The sequence below is a fragment of the Lissotriton helveticus genome, chromosome 3_1 (assembly GCF_964261635.1).
Source record: "Lissotriton helveticus chromosome 3_1, aLisHel1.1, whole genome shotgun sequence".
Classification (NCBI taxonomy): domain Eukaryota; kingdom Metazoa; phylum Chordata; class Amphibia; order Caudata; family Salamandridae; genus Lissotriton; species Lissotriton helveticus.
Genome location: NC_136061.1, coordinates 407,803,127 through 407,823,936, shown reverse-complemented (window position 1 = coordinate 407,823,936; position 20,810 = coordinate 407,803,127). Strand labels below are relative to the sequence as shown.

The window sequence follows — 20,810 nt, the reverse complement described above, 5'->3', positions numbered from 1 at the left end:
GGTGCCGGGCGTCGATGTAGGCATCGTGTAATTACATTCAAAGCTTCTTGTTGCGGGATTGAAGTATAAAGCGACACCACATCGCAAGTCGCCAATCTTTGGAGCTCTGGGTTGAAGAGAGAGTTCTCAACAATGTTAATCGTATGTAATGTATCCCGTAGGTAAGTGGGGGTAGATTCCGCCAATGGTTTAAAAAAGAAGTCAATGTACTTGCCTAAGGGTTCGAGAATGGAACCACATCCAGATACAATCGGTCTTCCAGGGGGATTGGTCATGCTTTTATGGATCTTGGGGATCGTGTAGATGGTAGCTAGCCGGGGGTGTTTTTGGTTCAAGAAATTGAATTCTAGTTCAGAGAGAAAGCCCAAGTCCAATCCTGCCTTGGTAATTTCCAGAATTTCAAGTGCGATTGACTTTGAAGGGTCTGCTCGCAAGGGTTGGTAGCTGGCTCCGTCATTGAGTTGACGTAGGACCTCAGATTCATATGAGGCCAAGTCTTGGACTACAATGGCACCCCCTTTGTCCGCTGGTTTGATGACCATTTGGTCGTTGTGGGCAAGTGATTGTAAGGCCGCCTTCTCCTCTTTGCTTGTGTTGTACCTTACAAACGTTCTAGTACCTAAAAGTAGTTGGACATCCCGCCATACTACCTCCTCAAATGCCAAGATCTTATGTGACATGGTACTGTTGTAGGGAACAAAAGTAGAAGGAGGTCTCAGGCCGGTAACCGATGATTGCATACTCTGTTGTGAGTTTCGAAAGAAATATTTAAGCCTCACCTTGCGAAAGAACTGGTAGAGTTCTGCGCGGATGGTGAAGTCATCAGGATTATTCGTGGGAACATATGATAGTCCTTTGTTCAATACTTTGATTTCGTTATCACTTAGAGTTTGTTTAGAGATATTGACAACAGGGCTGCCTTGCGCCGGGGGGGCGCCACCCAGCAGCTTCATTCCAAAACGCCCGTCGGTGTCATTCACCATCTGTACGTTTTGTTTCGGGTAACACGTTCTCCGTGTTGATCTGCTTGGAATTGAACCTGTTTTTGTGGTTGACCACGACCTCCATCCCAGCTGCCTGTGTTTGGTTGAAATCCACGCTGATTGCCTCTGGGCCAGTTGTTGCCCCGACCACGAGGGGGTCGCCATGACCACTGGCGCTGACCCAAAAAAGGATTGTATTGGTGATGTTGTTGCTGTTGTCCGAAGTCTGGACAATTGTATTGATTGCTGGGACCCGGTTGTTCGTGTTCTCCTTCAGAGCTGTAGGAGGAATCCGAGAAAGTCTGGTAGTTGCGTCTTCCTCTGTAGGATCCTCGCCCCCGATTCGTGAACCGGCCCTGACTATCCTGGCGGAAATAATCTTCCTGGAGGTAAGGGTAAGTCTTTCTTTTGTCGTACAGTCTTATATCTCGGGCTAGTTTTTCAAGTTTGCGGTTTTGTGTCGTTAAATCGAAGTCCTTGAGAGTCGCTTCCAGGTTATTGAGGGTTTCTTTTGCGTTTGCAAAATTGGCGTCGGCTGCTATCTCCGCTTTGAGAGTCTTAATCTCAGCACTGATAACTTGAACTTGGTCAGCTGCTGTTTCCACCCCCAGGACCATCCAATGCCGAGAGCAATTGTTGGCGACGTGGCTGAACCCTTCTTTAAATTTGGGGACTTCTATGAAGATGGCTGGTTCGATCTTAATCTGGAGCCCCACCGGAATGATATTCTCTTTAAGATACCGTGTCAGAAGGTGACCATGCCATCTGGTGCGGACCAACTTCTTTTCCAGTCGTTCCAGACGGGAGATTTTGTCTTTAAGTGTGAAGTCTATAATTGGGATATCGTTGGAGACAAAGAAATTGTTTGGATTTTCCAACAACTTGTCTATGTAATCTTCAGAGTATGATAAAAGTTCCCTTTCGACCATTGTGTGCTTCGTCCAACTTAATTGGACTCAAAAAGAACCTCGCAGACCAGTGTCTGCTCGAAGTAGAGTATAGTTGGGGGGTTGTACCCAAATGGAGTCCCGGGGACCTGGGTTAGTTACGTGTTATGAGGAAGGGGTCCCAGGGGATGAGGAACACAGAATATAAATCAATACAAAAGGACAATCACGTAGATTGTCCTTTTGTATTGATTTATATTCTGTGTTCCTCATCCCCTGGGACCCCTTCCTCATAACACATCCAGCCTAATTAGGCATGCTTAGTTGGAAGTTTTAGTTGGTGCGGTCGGTTGGAAGGGCGTACTTGCAGGCCATTATCCCACACCATATGAGGGAGCGGTGTTGAGACTTCCAGGAATGCCCGTTGGGAGGGGGGGGTGTTGGGAGTTTTGTTGTTGAGTTTAATTGGGGAAATATGCAGATATTACCAGTAAAGTATCTAGTGTCTGATTCTTGGATACGGTTAAGAAAAGGGGGAGTGAGTAGACCATCCCGGGAAGTGCAGTACAGAAAATGATCATGAAGCAATGCCAGTAAATAATGGAGTACAAGAACTGAAAATTATAACATGGAACATACAGGGTATGGCAAATTTCAAGAAGAGAAGGCGAGTGCTAGAATATTTGAAACTCTACAGGGTAGCGATTACATGTCTACAAGAAACGCACATCTTGGGGGAGGCGATACCATGCATTCGACGTCCAATGCATTAAACATGTGTCAGATCCAGAGGGGCGGTATGTGATATTATACAGGAAGTGGAAAGGGCGAGAGATAAGCTCCCAACTCGGACTATCCCGACTTCTTTACAACAATGGCAGCAGCTGCCCCTTTCCTGGGAGCGAAGGTAATCTTACTGGGAGACTTCAACTGCCCCTTAGATGTGTGGTAGGACAGGAACCCGCCCAAAGAGAACACTAAACCCTGAACGCTCAGAGTATTGCTTAATAGCCTGACTGGCCTGCATTCAAAGATGAGTGGCGGGAGTGAAATCCCTTAAAGAGGGTGTTCTCCTGTCACATTCCCGCTACAAATACTTTTAGTCGACTAGACTATTGCTGCATCTCCTCAGGCTTAACAACGGCGGTGGATGGGATTTCATATCAACCTAGTTATTTGTCGGATCACTTTCTACTCCAGATTATTAGGGTGGGTAGGGGGCGACCAGCAATACCGCTATGGCGCCTCCGTCAGAAGCACTTCAAGATCCCCCTTATGTAGCTACCCTATAGGATGCCCTCACACATTAGTGGGAGGACATGAAGGTTGTTATCCGAGGTGTAGCCATTAGGACAATGTATGGAGTTAGACAACAACTAGAACGGGATATTCAGGCCAAAGAGCAGAAACTACGTGAACTAGAGGCGGCAGTGCATGAGGATCTATAAGCGTTGGGGGAGTGGGGGGAAGGCTAAAGAAGATCTTATGGCCTCCTGGTGTAGGTTGGAAAAGCAAATATATAACGCATTGACAATGCCTTCACATGGAAGGAGATAAGTCTGGGGTCCTCCTAGCGAGACTGATAAGATCCAAATCCGCTCCACCCTCTAATCTCACAGCTACAGGACAGAAACTAGGAGTTGGTTAGTACCCAGCAAGCAATAGTAGACACTTTAGCAAACAATTAATAGCTTCATTGGGATTCTGGAAATCCCTGCCTCTCTCGCTAATGGGCAAAGTGGCAATTATAAAAATGATAATCCTACCACGCTGTCTCTACACTTTGCAACACTCTCTCCTATGAAATCCCCAGATCCTACTTCTCGACATTAAATAGTTTTTTTAAAAACAGATTTTATTGATTTTCCATAGTACCAGACGGGCCAAGCCCTGCAAGCAAAGTACACGTGAAAGGCATATTGTAGAAACTGTAGGTACTGAAAATTTCCCACCCTTTAGGTCTGCGGAATATCAGACCAGAAAAAAGACCTCACCTCCCTCCCCCAAACACGCACCATACATACCATAAAAAACATGATATAGACACATCGAATGAGTTTCCGTCTACATCTGTGTAACTCTATCGCATTTAACTGGCAAGTCATTCACCACTAGCCGTTCAATAAGGTCTCGGTTTACTGGCTGCGTTATTAAGGACAAGTTGACACCTCTGTACTTGGCCCACCTAACCCAGATCTTCCCATGCTTCTGCGGACGGTCCCTTCCCTGAAACACTGCAATCTCCGCTGACATGCACCGATAAATGGCCATTTTTCAATTAGCTATGCAGGGTGTGGACTAAGCCTTCTAATGCTGGCCAATGTCCCGCTTAGCCAATGTGAGGCCCAAGATCAGAAGGTGCCTTTTATACCTGTTCCCCCCCCAATGTCTTCTGTGCTGTGTAGGAGCGTCAGTCTAGGATCTGTTGGAATGTCCCATGCCAGTACCCGCCCCATGCAAGACAAAACACCAGACCAGAAGCGCTGCAGTGCCCGCAACTCCACAGCAGAGGCATGTGAGGGACTGAATAGCCCCCATCTTCCAGAAGAGGAGGCGTGTGTAATATAATCTGTGGAGATATTTAAATTGGATCAGCCTGTATCTAGTGGAAACAGTGGAGTACCTGGGGCTAGCCAGCGCCTCGGCCCAATCGCCGTCCGTCAGGACGGGCACGCCCGCCTCCCACTCCGCCTGGGTCCAATGTATAGTGTTTTTGAGTATGTAGTGAGGGTTTGATAAATTTGCCGGATTTTGTGAGCCCCTAGCTCTCCCATCAACAACCGACCCTCCACCAGGTGAAACTCTGGTAAAGACTAGAGATGCCGTATCAGGGGGGACAGTGCGTGACAGAGCTGCAGGTACCAATGAAACTGTGATTTGTGAAGGTCAAAATCCGCCTGCAACCTCTGGAAGGAATTAAGCGTGGACCCCTGCATAATGTCTGAGAGTGGATATCCGCATATCGCCCCACCTACGAAACCCCACTAATGTAAAGACTGGCCGGAGGTGTGATCCCTGCCAGAGGGGAGTAGCGCCGGTCAACATGCCCCACCAACACATAGACCGGATCACCCGCTTCCATATCTGAATAACTGTCCGCAGGCCTGGGGAAACACCTCCAAGGGCGAGCAACCGTACAGGAGATAAAGCAGCGGAGTATCCGCCATAAAGAGCCTTTCCACAGCATAGGCCGGGTCTGCCTGAGAGCCATACCACCATTTAATGATCACCAGGAGGTGCGAAGCCGAGGAATATGCCCAGACGTTGGCCGTCGCAATACCACCGCAGTATGTAGACAGGATACACGTTGCAAGCGCCACCTGGACCGCACCCCCTTGCCAGAGGAACCTATTCAGGAGTGTATTCATTTGGAGAAACCACAAGGGAGGGATAGGATACGGATATTTCTGCAGCCAATAAAGCAAGTGTGGCAGAGACACCATTTTGAAAATTGCAGACCTGCCGTACAGCGAAAGGGGTAAGTGGGACTAAATCGTCGTTTCGTCACGGACGGCAGGAAGCAATGGCGCTATAGTGTACGTCCAAGCTTTGTTAGGACACCACGTGATGTATATCCTGAGGTACTTAAAGCCCGCATCTGCAATGATCAGTTGCGAGGCCCAAGTCTGACTCCTCTGCTTGCCACAAATGGGGAACAGGATAGATTTGAACGGGTTAGCGCGAAGCCCAAAAGTCTCCCCGAAAATCCGCAGGATTTATAGCACACAGGACCAGGAAGCCCAAGGGTCTGATATGAAGAACAGGGTGTCGTAGCGCAATCCTGTCCGAGCACTCCGGCGACCTGTCCAGCCCACGAAAGAGAGTCCAGGCGCGCCCATGCGGCTATTGGCTCGATTGCTAAGGTGAATAAGAGGGGGGAAAGGGGGCACCCCTGTTTTGTGCCCCTACTGATAGGGAAGGGAGCTGAGCAGCATCCGGCCGGACGAACTGGGGCGGTGAGATCTGTGTATAACAGTTTCACAAAGGCCCTAAAGCGAGGTCCCAGGTTGACCGCTACTAAGAGCTTAAAAAGGTAGGTCCAGCTCAGCGAGTCAAACGCCTTATCTATGTCCGCCAACAAGACCGCTGCGGGGCGACCCAGACGATGAGCCTCCCCCACGGCGTTGTGGGCCCGTCTGATGTTGTGTCTGGTGGAGCATTGTGGCATGAAACCAGACTGATCTGAATGTACCAGATCCTGAATACATGTGCGGAGGAGGTCGGCCAGGATCTTCCCCAACAGATTAGGCTAAAAATTCAGCAAGGAGATAGAGCGATACGGACACGGATATTCAGGAGGGCGGCCAAGCTTCAGGAAGACTACAATTTCGGCGTGTCACCAATCTGAAGGCAGAATGCACTGCTCTGAGGCCTCGTGCAGCGCCTCAAGCAGATGAGGTCCGAGAGTCCCCATATGTGGGCGCAGGAAGTCGCACGGGAACCCGTTTGGGCCCAGTGTATTTCCCGGGTGGGTATTGGATAACGCCGTCCCCAGTTTTTCTAGGGAAATGGGTTTGGCCAGGGCATCGCGTTGCTCATCAGAAAGGTGGTGAGGAGGGATATCCGTGAAGAAGTCATCTATAAGGAATTTGGCAATTACCTTGCGCTCCTCATATAGTGCCGCTTAGAAATTGGCAAAGGCCTGAGCCACGGCCATGGGGGAGGCGCACATGTTGCCGTCCGGGGACCTCAATTGGGGAACCTGCGTCAGGGACGTTCTGGCCTGGCAGAGCATGTGAAGCGTCTGGCTGGACTTGTTGACCCATTGATAAATCCTATTATGAGTTGCTAACCAGGCCTCTTTAGCGCTATCTGTATGCAGCTGATGGAGCTGCTGCTAAACATCCAGCAGATTCCGACAGGCGTAGGAGTCAGAACCCTCCACAATTTGGGAGTGCAGTTGGACCTGCCGATCCTCCAGTTCCCGCACCTATGCCAAGGGCCGTTGCTTCTCCCCCGAGCGATAGCTTATGTCTGCACCTCTAATCGTGGGCTTGAAAACCTCACAGAGGGTGACTGGGGACGGGAAAGTTCTGACATTGAAGCTTAGATAGTCGGAGATTGCCCGATGTATCATCGTCTGATACGCACCACGGAGTAGCCATGGAGACATGCGCCACCGATATAGGCCTCGACGGGTGTGTAGGCGCAGCTTGAGTTAGACCGGCGAATGATCGTAGAGACCCCAGGGCATACCGGATGTGTGTGTCACTATGGTTATAGATGTGTGGGAGGAACAGATAGTCCAGGCTTGAAAGAGTGGGGTGGACTGACGATGCATATGTGAATCTGGCCTACGAGGGTTGAAAGGCCCGCCACGAATCCGCCCAGCCCAGTGTATGTGCCAATATAGCGATACAAAAGGGGATGTGCCAATATATTCAGTTTGATCTAGAAGGTGGTACATCCGGCGGCCTAGCCCGCCACCTATCAAGTGGATTAATGATGTCATTCCAGTCACCACCCAGTATCGTCAGGGCGCCCGGGAAATCTCCCCATAGCTGTCTTAGTTTGTCTATGAATGTCTGGCCTAACAGTGGAGGGGCGACGACACTCCCAATTGTGATCTGTTCACCGGATATGGTGCCAGAGATAACCATGAAGCGGCCACCCGGATCTGACCAGTGCTGTCTAACATAAAGCGGCACTCTGTGGTGGATAAGACCTGCTGTGCCGCGCGCACCCCTCGTAATGCTGGAGTGGTACATCGTGGCGAACCCATAGCGGAAGAGGCAGGGGCTTTAGTACCCAGAAGATGCATCTTCTGTAATAGTAGGATGTCCGCCAAATAGCGTGTCGCTAAATGAAGCACCCCCCCGCTTGACCTTGTTCAGCAAACCCCACACATTCCAGGCAAGAATGTTGAGTTCCCCCAAAGGAGAATTACCTGCGGTGTGGGTCATTCCTAGTCGTCAAAATGTATAGTGACAAACGATGTGAGAGTGACGGAGCATGGAATTGTGTGCATGGTGCGTAAAACATAGACCTAACAACAAACAGCCCCTTAAGACCTCCCACTTCCCCCACCCCCATACTTCCAGGAACAATGAGTATCTGTCACGGTGGAATCCCGTCCCAGGCCCCAAACGTGATCACCCAGGCGGTTCCCCCAATGGATCCCCACCCAAAATTACCCTAAACGTTCAGGGCGTACAATGTCCGACACCTTCGAGGGCTGGTGATCGAGACCCCAGCCCACAGGATCTGGAGCGACCCTACATGGAGCCACCACCAGCGACTTTGCCCATCCATTGAAGAACGGGATAAGATATGTCCATAAGTCCAAAGCTACCTCAGTCCGCAGTGCCCGCCTGGCACTGGGCTCGGCAATTTGGAGCGGGATCTATGGCGCCTCATAGCCGTGTCTCTATCTTGCCGACTGCTCCGGTGTGAGCCCTGGGAGGAGTCCGAGTCCTTATGAGCGGCGAGTGAGGCTTGAGGATACGTTTCTCATCAGTCCACGCGAAGACCTCCTCTGGGGTGTGAAAGAAGAATGTCTTGGCATTGTAGATCACTTTCATCCGGGGGGTTGGGGGCGGGGGGACGGGACACATCAGCGCGCAGGATAAGTTCAACTCTCGGAGCTGTTGCTTGGCCACCACGAAGGACTGGTGCTGCTGCTAGACCAGCCTGGTATAGTCAGGGAAGACCATGATGGCTGAGACTCAAAAGTAATATTTTAGTTTTTATGAAGCCGGGCATACTGTAGGATGGCATCCCGATCAGCATCGTGAGGAGCCAGGCGATCACCGGCCTTGGATGCTCCCCAGGCCGTGGCTTCTTGGTCAGAGCGCGGTAGGCCCTCTCGATCACAAAGCATCAAGACATGGCCTCGGGTGGCAACAGCACCTTAAGCCAACCCGAAAGGAAGTAATCCATTGACGTACCCTTGTAACACTCCGGAAACCCCACCAGGTGGATATTGTTGAGGCGGGCCCAGCCCTCCGCGTCTTCAACCCGCAACGCCAGCTCCTGTGAGACCATGGCAAGCGTGTTCACTTTCTTCTGGAGGGTGGATACAGTGTCTTCCACCGTAGAGACCCTTGTCTCCGCTTCAGTGATTCGGTTTACCGCCTTCTGAAGATCGTGGTGGAGAAACGTCACCTTGGAGCCAACGGCCCTGACCTGGGCTTCGAGAGCGGTCCACGACTGGTTGATCGCTGCCAGCTGCGTCACCGAACAGGCCCTCCGCAACTTCCTTCCCCGGTTTGGCGGTGGTGTAGTGGTCCATGGTGTTCTGTTTGGGAGCCGCCGCACCATGCTTGTCCTTGCCCATTGCGGCTGGGGGAGCAGACCGAAGGAGCCTGCACCGGGTCGGCCTTCACAGAGGGTAAAGATGAAGGGGGTGGCTGCTGGAGAATGGCGGGCGGCTATTAGTGGTGAGAGTCACTCCACCCCGGGTCCAATCTCAGGGTACTGCCCTGGCACCTCCAGCATTCGCACCCACAGAAGCCCCTGGAGGGTGCACGGGACAAGCCCTCTGATGTCCCAGGTGATCCGGGAAGGGCCCGCCTCCACAGCAGCCCAGGCGCCGCAGAGAGGTTTCCACCCTGGGGAGAGGGTTGACCGCAGATGATACAGTTTGGCCACACACGCACGCCGCCAGCTGGGCAGCCCCGAGTCCACAGGCCTCACGTTGCACCCCTCTCACCTGTGAAGCGGGGAGCGGGGTCAGCAAATGGGTGCCACACAGCAGAAACCAGTCTCAGGTCGGGCCCCTCACCAGCAAGGCCCCAGGGCCACAGGCGGCCCCAACACCTCAGCAGAGAGGCGGTCGCATCGGCGCAGTCGACCCAGGCCGAGAGCAGACAGTGACCGCCACTGATCCAGGTCTCTCGGCCCACCCCCATGTGGTCGCTCCAGCAGTAGCGGGATCTGCAGCCCCAGGGCAGGACGATCGGTGCCAGGTGGCGTTCAGGGCAGTCCAGGCAATGCGGCCGCCTCAGAGCTCAGGGCCCCATCTGGAGCCCCACCAGGCCTGGACCGTTTTCCCCGCAGGCACTGATGCTCAGGAAGGTTGGGGTATGGGCCCCTACAATGGGGCCGCTGCGGAGTTGCAGACCGTCCGCCCAGTCCGCACACCAACAGCTTCTCCACAGGGTCCGGTCGGGGGCAAACACCCCCCCGGGGGCCACATGAGACAGGGCCGCCGCAGAAGTCTCTCCAAACAGTTGTGGCATATGGCAACCGCGGCACAGCCCCCTCAGCTCTCAGCCTCGTGTGAGGCCGCCGCTGATCGAGCGCAGGTCCAGGCTTTCCTAGCCCTCCACCGCCACCAAACTCCATCACCAGGGTCCCGGCGTGCTCTGCGGTGAGTGTCCCACAGTAGCAGCAGCTGGGGTCAAGGATTAAGCAAGATACTGGCCCTGAGGAGAAGCGAACTTGCGGAGCTCTAAGGAGAGGCGTCAGCCATGTTCGGCTCCAAAGCCACGCTCCCGACATTAGATAGTTTACTGGTGGACTGGTTATGAGGGATTAAATGGAAATGAGTTAAACTGGATACCCTCTAGCGGAAGTGGGTAGACGGGGGGTGGATCTTCCCTGTATAAGTCTATATTACATAGCGGCCCAACTGCAACATGTGGTCCACTGGCTGGAAGAGGGTAGTAACTGGGAGAAGGCCCTTTTGGCAGGCACCTACAACAGTAGTACTCAACCTGAGCTATTCATGATGGGGTCTGCCATCCCGAACGATTATCCTTACCGGATTAGATATGTGGCGAAAGTCTGGGAGGATGCAGTTAAGGGGTGATTCGGAGGGCACCTTACTCCCCTGACATGCCATTGTGGGCTGTCAGGCCATTTAAGCAGATAGCAGAGTCCATGTCCATTCAGTGATGTAAGGACGGGTGATAGCTTACAATGGGAGACTTGTATACTAATAGCAACTTTATAACCCAAGAGGAGGCTGTGACCCGCGACGGCCAAGCGATTAGTATCATTGATATACCGCACAGTTCACACGCAGAGAGAGGAACCGCCCGTACCAGCTAGAAAACGCTGGAATTCAGAGCTGGGCCTCGACCTGACAGACGAACAATGGGAATACTGCTCATTACAGACAGAACAGGTTTCAGCTAGCAGTAGGCTCCGTATAGTTCACTACAAATTCCTACACAGGAGGTATTACACTTCGGCACGAATGCATAAGCTGAGGGAGAACGATAGATGTGACAGATGCAGAGCCCCGGGTGCGGATTTCCTGCATCTGGCCTGGGAGTGCCCGGGAGTAGGTGACTACTGGAGACAGGTTTGTGATGCCTTGAGTCTGATGGTGGAAAAAACATATTGAACCAACGCCACTACTAGCTCTATTAGGGTATACGAAACCGACACACGCGGTGCATCGCAGATATGTGGCCCTTGCACTACTAATGGCAAAGAGAAGGGTGGCATGCCGATGGGGCAGGGGAAGAGCGCCCAAGTTCAAAGTCTGGTGTATTGTCAAAAAGCAACACTCTACATATGCAGAATTGCTACCTCAAGCTTCGAGACCTAAGGACATTTGGGCCCCCCTGCAGGGTTACTTACTAACAAACACGCGGACAGGTTCCACAGCACAGTAATAGGGCGGCCACAGAGCGAGATGCCTCACGCACACATATCAATATGAAAGATGGGTCACTTTGAGAGGCGGGGTGTTGATACACCATGTCGTGCGCATTAAATACAGAGTTGGCTGAATGAACTGGGGGGGACGGGGATGGTCGGGTTGTGGCACCATGTACTAATGACTGATTATTGAGGTAACGGAGGAACGGTGGCGGGCACAGGACCCCAGGCTGACGCACTTGTGTAATGCCATGCAATTTTTAACGAAATGCCTCTTGCTTCATGTGTAGATACTTCCTCTGTAATGCTGATTACTCGTGCTACTCGATGCTCTATGGAACTGTGATCTGTAATAACTCATGCTGGTTTTTTTTCTTTCCATTATCGGTGCCAATGACGAACATGTATGGTTTGTTTGAAAAAAAAACCCATTAAAAATAAGTAAAAAAAAAAATAAGAGGAGGCTGTGACCGCTTTCGAGCTGGGAGCAGGTCAATTCCTACAATATATAATAAGATATCGCCAGAAGGTAAGGGGATCTGGACTTCCTTCCCGGAGGAGCCTCCATGCAACCATAATATCAATGGCAGGTGGCCGGCGTTTGATCCCCCATATTTATAGGGGCCCCACCCCCCGAGACAATAGTCCGGTCAGTGCCCTCCCGATCCAGGCAAAGTGGGAGGAGGAATCAAAGGAACCCATACTAGAACGGGACTGGGCGAAAATACACAGAGGAGTTCGGGAGGTGTGCCCCAATGTCCGTTTTAAGTTAATCCAATATAATATAGTGCACCAAGTATGTCTAACCCGATATAGACTACGTAAAATATACCCAGAGAGATCGGACGATTGCCCTAGATGTGGAGAGGCAACAGCATGCTTTGTGCATATGGTATGGGAGTGCAGAAAGCGGAGTGCTTTTTGGGAGGGAGTGTTGAATATTATCCAAAAAGCGACCGGATGGTCCGACCCGAGGACGATCCGATCTGTTCACTTGCATCTACTACCCACCCCGAAAAATGAAAAAACGGAGTAGAAAGTTTGTGCGCCTGGAGTTGGTGATTGCAAAGAGGAGAGTAGCTATCTTGTGGCTTAGCCCGACTCCACCTCCTTTAAGTAGGTTGATGAGAGATTTGAAAGAGTGGGCAACAGCTGTACTGGTCCGGATGAAACACACAAGCAGAGATGATAGACTTGAAGAGGATGCACGAGCATGGTCCGCAATGATTGCAGATTAGAAGGAACCCTAGGGGGAGGGGTAGAGGTCATGAGAGATTCTCAACAAGCCCCAGATCTGGAAATGGGATAGATGGATTATAGTGTGGCACTTCTGATAGATGGTTAATGGAATCAAAGTCATGTGCACAGTTATTAGACACTCATACACAAAGGGCGGGTGGCAAAAAAGTTAATGAGAAAAAGACGTTGACATTATTGCAATATTGTTGAATTCATTCTGAATCTTTCCAAATGTACTTGATACTGTTATCATATGTAAAATGCCAATAAAGAGTGTTAAAAAAAGTTGTTTTTCTTTAAAGAAATCTTTTTGAGTTCAAGTTCAAGTTCAAGTTCAGGCATTTATAAAGCGCACTACTCACCCAGAGGGTCTCAAGGCGCTAGAGGGAGGGGTTCATTGTTTGTCGAATAGCCATGTTTTCAGTTCTTTTCTGAAGGAGATGTGATTCTGAGTAAGGCGGAGGTGGGTGGGGAGTGAGTTCCAGGTCTTGGCAGCCAGGAAGGAGAAGGATCTGCCACCCATGGTGGTTTTTCGGATGCGCGGGACTGCGGCGAGGGCTTGATTGGATGATCTTAGTTGGCGGGTGGGATAGTAGAAGGACAGTCGGGTGTTGAGGCATTCGGGTCCTAGATTATAAAGGGCTTTGTGTGCGTGAGTAAGAAGGCGGAAAGTAATTCTTTTGTTGACGGGAAGCCAGTGGAGGTTTTTTAAGTGACCGGTGATGTGCTCTTGGCGCGGGATGTCTAATATGAGTCTCGCTGATGCGTTTTGGATGCGCTGGAGCTTTTTCTGCAATGTTGTTGTAATTCCGGCGTAGAGTGTGTTGCCATAGTCCAGTCGACTCGTGACCAGTGCATGGGTGACAGTTTTTCTTGTTTCGAGGGGGATCCAGCGGAAGATCTTTTTGAGAATGCGAAGGACGTTGAAGCAGGACGACGATACGGCGTTGACTTGTCTGGACATTGAGAGAGAGGAGTCTAGAATGAAGCCAAGGTTACGTGCATGGTCTGTGGGTGTGGGCGCTGATCCCAAAGCGGAAGGCCACCAGGAGTCGTCCCAAGCTGAGGGGGAGGATCCTAGAATGAGCACCTCCGTTTTGTCTGAGTTGAGTTTTAAGCGGCTCTGTTTCATCCATTCGGCTACTTCTTTCATACCTTCGTGAAGGTTGTTTTTGGCGGTGTTGGGGTCTTTGGTGAGGGAAAGGATTAGCTGGGTGTCGTCGGCGTAGGAGATGATGTTGAGGTTGTGTTGACGTGCGATGGAGGCGAGGGGACTCATGTAGACGTTGAAGAGGGTGGGGCTGAGTGAGGAGCCTTGAGGTACGCCGCAGATGACTTTGGTGGGCTCTGAGTAGAAAGGGGGGAGTCGGACTCTCTGGGTTCTCCCGGCTAGGAACGAGATGATCCAGTCCAAGGCTTTACCTTGAATGCCGATGTTGTTGAGGCGTTGTAAGAGGGTGTTATGACAGACAGTGTCGAAGGCGGCGGAGAGGTCGAGTAGAATGAGGGCCACTGTTTCACCGTTGTCCAGGAGTGCTCGGATGTCGTCGGTCGCCGCAATGAGGGCGGTTTCGGTGCTGTGTTTGGCTCGAAAGCCGTTCTGTGAGGGATCCAGGGAGTTGTTGGATTCAAGGAAGGCTGCCAGTTGGCTATTGACGGCTTTCTCGATGACTTTGGCCGGGAAAGGGAGGAGGGAAATGGGTCGGTAGTTTTTCAGTTCTGAGGGGTCTGCTGTTGGTTTTTTCAGAAGGGCGCTGAGTTCGGCGTGTTTCCATATTTCTGGAAAGGTGGCGGAGTTGAAGGAGCAGTTGATGACGTCACGGAGTTGGGGGGCGATGATGGAGTCGGCTTTGTTGAAGATGTAGTGGGGACAGGGGTCAGAAGGTGAGCCAGAGTGGATTGAGTTCATGAGGCGAATGGTGTCTTCAATGGTGACTGGGTTCCAGGAGTTAAGGTAGTTAGTTGGAAGGGTGGGATCTGAAGGGGGTGGGGTGAGTTGTTCATTGGGAGTATTCTTGAAGCTGTTGTGGATGTCGGCAATTTTGTTGTAGAAGGAGGATAACGCATCGCAGAGGTCTTGGGAGTTAGTGATGTCGTTGGATGCTGCGGGAGGGTTGGTGAATTCTTTGACGATATTGAAGAGTTCCTTGCTGTTATGAGAATTGTTGTCGAGACGGTCCTTAAATGCTGATTTCTTGGCGGATCGAATCAGTTGGTGGTGTTTGCGGGTGGCTGTCTTGAGGGAGGTCATGTTGTCTGAGGTTGGTTCTTTTCTCCAATTCTTCTCCAGGGTGCGGCATGTCTTCTTGGATTTTTTAAGGTCATCATTGAACCAGGGAGCCTTTTTGCTGGATGATTTCAACTGGTGTTTTTTCAGGGGTGCTAGTTCGTCTGCACTGTGGGTAATCCATTGCCTGAGGTTGGGGGCCGCTTGGTCTGGGTCCGTTGTTGGTGGGAGTATTTTGGCTGAGTGATGTGAGGAGTTGGTCAGTGGTGATTTTGTTCCATTTTCTTCGGGGAATGGGTTGTGGACGGTTGTGGGTCAGGGTTGTTTTGTAGCTGAAGTGAACACAGCTGTGATCCGTCCAGTGGAGAGCTGTAGTGTGATCGAAGGAGATGTGCTTGCTGGAGGTGAATATAGGGTTGAGCGTGTGTCCGGCTGTGTGAGTGGGGGTGTCAACGAGTTGTTTGAGTCCGAGATTGGACAGGTTGTCCAGAAGGGTGGTGGTGTTGTTGTCGAGAATGTTGTCAAGGTGGTAGTTGAGGTCTCCTAGAAGAATGTAGTTCTCTGAGGCGAGGGCGTGCGAGCTGACGAAGTCAGTGATGTCGTCGCTGAATTGAGATCGGGTGCCTGAGGGCCTGTAAATGAGGGTTCCTCTAAGTGTGGTCCTGGGGTCGGTGTGGATCTGAAAGTGGAGGTGTTCGGCGGTTGCAAGATTGTCGTCAGAGCTGGTTGTAATTTTGATGGTGTTTCTATGGACGATGGCGATGCCTCCTCCAGTTTGATCGGTGCAGTCTTTTCGAATGATCTTGTAAGTGTCCGGTATGGCTATGGCGATGTCGGGGGCAGAGGATGCATTCATCCATGTTTCAGTAAGGAAGGCGATGTCAGGTGACGCAGTGTCGATTAGGTCCCAGAGTTCGGTTGCATGTCTGTGGACCGAGCGGGTGTTCAGTAGGATGCATTTCAAGTCGTTGGGTTCACAAGGTCACAAGGTACTCTCTCCCCGCCTATTACTGGTAATGCGCATGGGCATCGGCTCCATTGTTTTTTATGCACGAAGGTGAGGAGGTTGATGGAACATGAAGATACAGAAAAGAGGACATGGGGTAGGAAAGATTAAGTTGAAAGTTAAGAACATCTGCAACAAGGCTTTCGGGAGTGTGGGTACATGGTTACTTGGCTTTAGCATAACATGTCTGTATACATTTGAACAGCCAGAGTGCAATATCTGCTTTAGACAGTGCACTCCCTTGTGTGGTCTGGAGTAGAAGACAAAAAATTGTGGTGCCTTGAGGGAGCATTTGGTTCTGTCAATGTAATACAGGAGCGTTCTTTTGACATCTGTGTGGACAGTTTATTTTGCTACTGATTCTGGAAGTGGAAAGAACACTGGGAGCTCAATGGTTTGACTGAGGTGGAAGCTAGAGACCACACCATTTTAACAGCTTTTGCTTTTTCTTTCAAGCACAATACACCCTACTTGGGTGTACTTAAATTATCACATAAGTTCCAAACAGGTGTGTGACACTTCCTTTTAACCACAGTAATTGTCATGATGAAGTTGGATGTATAGATACCACTTTAATATCAATGTATTTTCTTCATATAGCATTTTATTTTGTTGTAGGTTTGCCCCTGAAGAAGGGACCCTACCGTCCCGAATTGCATCGGCACCAAACCAACCATGAAAGAATAACTTATTTGTATATACACAAGCAAGAATGCATTAAGAGTTAATGTTGTCAATTAATATGATGTCATCCTAGTTGTATTCCATAATATGTATTAACTATGAATGTTCTATAGGCATATGTTGGTAATATGCTTCATTATTTGCTGAACTATATCACATATAAACATTCCGAACAAAATTAGAGAAATCTTTATGTGTATTTTTGTTTATCATGAGGGTTCAGGAATCGTGAACCCATTGAACAGTACTTGGTACCAACAGGTTTTCCTGTGGTTTCTCATTGCCTAATGCAGTGCCACATTACTCCTGACTTAACCTAAGAGAGACAAATCTCAAAGATGTTCAAGAATTATGTAGGTTGTTCACTCTCTTAGGGTACCTCAGAGTAATGCAATTGGCCTGTTCCCTCACTGGAGTCTAGAGCACCCCTTTCTGGGTGAAAACTCACAAGTATACATTGATGTTTTCATGTAGCCTTAAGAACATTTTAATCCATTGTCTGATCAGCCCAATCTGTATTTATCTCTTGCATTGCTTTGTTCCTTGCTAGTTAGTGTCTTCATTTTAATAACATAAGAAGCCCAGATACAAGAGCGGGGAAAAGTTACTCGCCTAACAGCAACAAGAAACTATTCCTATTATACCCTCTGCTTACAATTACCACATATGATACGATCCATGTAAGTGGCACCTACATATAAAATGTTAAGTATATAGTTAAATTATAACTTACTTACAATCAAGTATAACTTACTCATTAAAAGGGTTTTATATCACATGAATTACAGCATGACCTTATTACCTATGTCCCATTTCTGTGATAGATGGGTGTCTCGGCAAAATAGGCACTGTTCCCAATAGTTAATTAGATTATGTCCTGGCAAGACTTACCTGCATCATTGCCAATGCAGTCAATAATCAGACAGATCCCCAACGGGCGGCTCTGCATCGAGTAACACTCATTGAGACCCTAAAAAACATAAGCATCTCACATTATTTTTTCTTCTGTCAGTCTTCCTCAACATCACAAATGCTCTGTTTTTCCATCCCTATTGACTCCAACTATCTTGTTGGGGGGAGCAAATGGAGTAACATTGATAGAAAGAACAGAAGCAAAGAAAAAAGAGTGAGAAAGACCAAAAAAGTGAAAAAGGGAGAAAATGTGGGTGGGAATGAAATAGGGAAATGTACTGCAATTTACAACACTCAGGCCACAAGAAAAATATGATATTTACTTAATCCGATAACATTCTAAACTGCATTCTATACTGCAGGACGTGGAATTTATAGCACCAATTATGAACATATACCCAAAAAATGGTGCAGAACATGCAGATTTTGGAGCTTTCAATACCAAAATGTGAAGGTCTCATTATTTACAGGGCATTTTTCCTTCCCCCACTACTCCCCACTGTTTTACCTCATACATAGTCCATTCAAAATGTGTATCCATGTTATTTTATTATTGTGAACGCGTGGCAGCTGCCATTTTCTACTAGACCATTCAGCATTTCAAAAAGAACTGTTTGGCTGGCTATTTGCCTGGCTCCTGAATGGGCACTGGAAGAGAGATCTAAAATACTTTGGCTGTCATATAGATCTAAGACCTGTAACTGGCTAGCTCCAGATGAGTTGTTCCTGCACCCTACCATCTTCGGGCCCAGCTTCCGAAAACATCTGTTGAAAGCCTTCCTAGCAAAATGTGCAGAGAAAAGGAAGGCAAAAAAACTCTGGTCTGTCCATGGCTGTAGCTCACGCTCAAATCAGAACCTGTCTTGGTATTGAGCCGTATCTTTTATGGGTGAAAAATATGCAGCAAGGGTACCTGTTGGTCAGATAATGCCTTAACACTGCCCATTTCTTGGTGGCGTACCTAATACACAGCATCGTTTCTGTTACTCTTACAGCCTATAAGTGATTGTCTGTACAGAGCACCAAGCACTTTATCCTCTTTTGCATATACTATTCTGCGTTGAGGTCTGTATACATCTTACCACTCTTGAAGCAGACCAAGATAAGGCAGTGCCGGGCTGCCCCGGAGTTCCTCCAAAGGCTATACACAGTAAAGCTATGCTATTCAGTTGACTTATATGCAGCAGACTATACGTCTGCACTCTGTATCATGACCAGCAGAAAACTGGCCTGTAGTAATTGAGTTTTGGAAACTGAATGCTTGAACTGCTGCTGGGTAGTACACTTCATGATGTATTAGTCGGTATTAGTCAACGCAGACAGTTTTAAATAGGGCTTAATTACATACTGTAACAGAATTGCTTTGTAATTGGCTATGTCCTGCAACCAGTATATACAGATGTAAAACTTTATATTGAGCCGCTTAAGGTTTTTCTTTATACTTTAAGGTTTTCATGATGCATCTGCTGTTTATGTGTACTTTTATGATTTTTAATCAAAATCAAATAAAGGAGTGACTTACTTTTACTTATCTATTTACTCACAGCCGAGTGATGCAGCAGTGGCTGCATCATTGTGCCTTTTTAATTTTCATTCTTCAAAATTGCTGTAAAGCATCGGCAATAAATATTGGCAAAGTCAAAGGATCAACAAGGTGAGACCTATTGGCTTTGTGAAAGCTTGGTACAATGTTTTACCTGCTTGTGCAACAGTGACTTCCTGACCAAATGGCATTTATACTACATATGTCTTCATATGGCCAAAGTAAAACTGGAGATCTGTTGTACTGCATGTCACAATCAGTGAGTTGAGAAGTTCGTCATTAGAGACTAATGTGACCTTATTTATTATTTATTCAACTTATAAAGCGCACTACCACCAAAAAGGCATCCTGGCGCTGTCAACTCAACACAAGGAGGGGCAAGAAAATGAACAGGGACCAGACAACCGACTAAGTTTTAGGAAACAGCCATGTTTTGAGTCTTCTTCTAAAGGCACATAAATCACTAAGTTGTCTTAATTCCAGGGGGAGTTAGTTCCAAAGCTTGGCAGCAGCATACCCAAAGGTTCGCCCACCTGCCCTGACTTTCCTAAATCTCGGCATTGCCACCAGTTTAGCCGCAGAGGAGCGGAGACATCTCGCCGGCACATACCACTTGAACTTTCGCTGCATAGACACAGGACCCACCCTATGTAGAGCAAACACTATACAGAGAGACTTGAACTGGACTCTCTGTGCAAAAGGAAGCCAGTGTAGTTCCGCCATGGCCACTGAGGAGGTAAATCTTCTAGGCCACCCCAAGGCCAAAGCAAAAATTTAGGTGACTCAAGAAACAATGCGTTACAATAGTCAAGCCTGCTGAGCCTGCTGAGAATGGTGCTACGAACTATCAAGGCCTGAGCGTGAAATGGAAGCAGATGAAGAATCTTCCGCAAGGACCTAATAATGGCCAAACAACAGGTCACCGTTTTCCTGACCTGCAATTCAAGAATAAGTTTAGGGTCAAACAAGATGCCAAGATTACGCACCTTCTTTACCGGTTGAACCATGGTCGCGGTGGTGGCTGGCCAATAGTTACAAGGTAAGGCAGCGGGAATTCTGTCCCTCGGACAGTAGAGTATCTCGGTCTTGTCTGCATTAAATTGCAGCGAGTTCTCCTTCAGCCAAGAGGCCGTATCATGCAGGCAATCATAAAACTCTACTGTTGATATTGATTGATCTCCCTCAAGGGAGAAAATCAACTGCGTGTCATCGGCATAGTTAATGACCTCATATGTAGCTGCGACTACCTTTTATCTGTGGTAAAAATGCATTGTTTATTTATCCATCAGTCTCTATCAGAGCATCTACCCCTTTACCATCCCTATCCAGAGAGGCACATACTGCAAACAGAGGTTTCCTGGTATGTTCCTAGATGGAAGGACACTGGCAGAACCGGCACTGAGCTGCCCAAACACATTTAGGATATCGGGAGGGACATGTCTATTTTTTCACTAGTCTGGGTGTTATTGACCTCAGTGAGTTCACAGTCAAAGCATACATGCTTTGCTGAATCTGGGAAAACACTGAAGCCTTTGCAAAAACACACAATGTTAACATTTTAATATTTTGACTACACTATTTCTCTGTAGGCAGTGCAACATCATAATCCTGAACTGTGCTTTGAATGGAAGCATGAAAAGCCACCATATGTTCACCTGGCTAAGTACACATCACCATAATAAGGTTCTAGAGTGTACATCCCACAGTGATCTTGGATTTGCAAAATAAACATCATTCAAAACCTGTTTGGTGGCTCCAGGTGGTCTGCAGGTCAAAA

At 48.8% G+C, this 20,810-nt stretch overlaps 1 protein-coding gene across 7 annotated transcripts in view; it reads right to left on the bottom strand.

Annotated features, from left to right (window-relative positions):
- Positions 1–20,810, bottom strand: part of CFLAR (CASP8 and FADD like apoptosis regulator) — a 384,910-nt gene that overhangs the window by 105,892 nt on the left and 258,208 nt on the right. For all 7 annotated transcript variants that reach the window (XR_013608637.1, XM_078680198.1, XM_078680202.1 and 4 more), the window contains one exon: positions 17,470–17,548. Coding sequence is in view for 6 of the 7 variants with exons in the window: in XM_078680198.1 (XP_078536324.1) it covers positions 17,470–17,548 (79 nt within the window). In the remaining variant the exon portion in view is untranslated. The remainder of the gene's footprint in view (positions 1–17,469; positions 17,549–20,810) is intronic.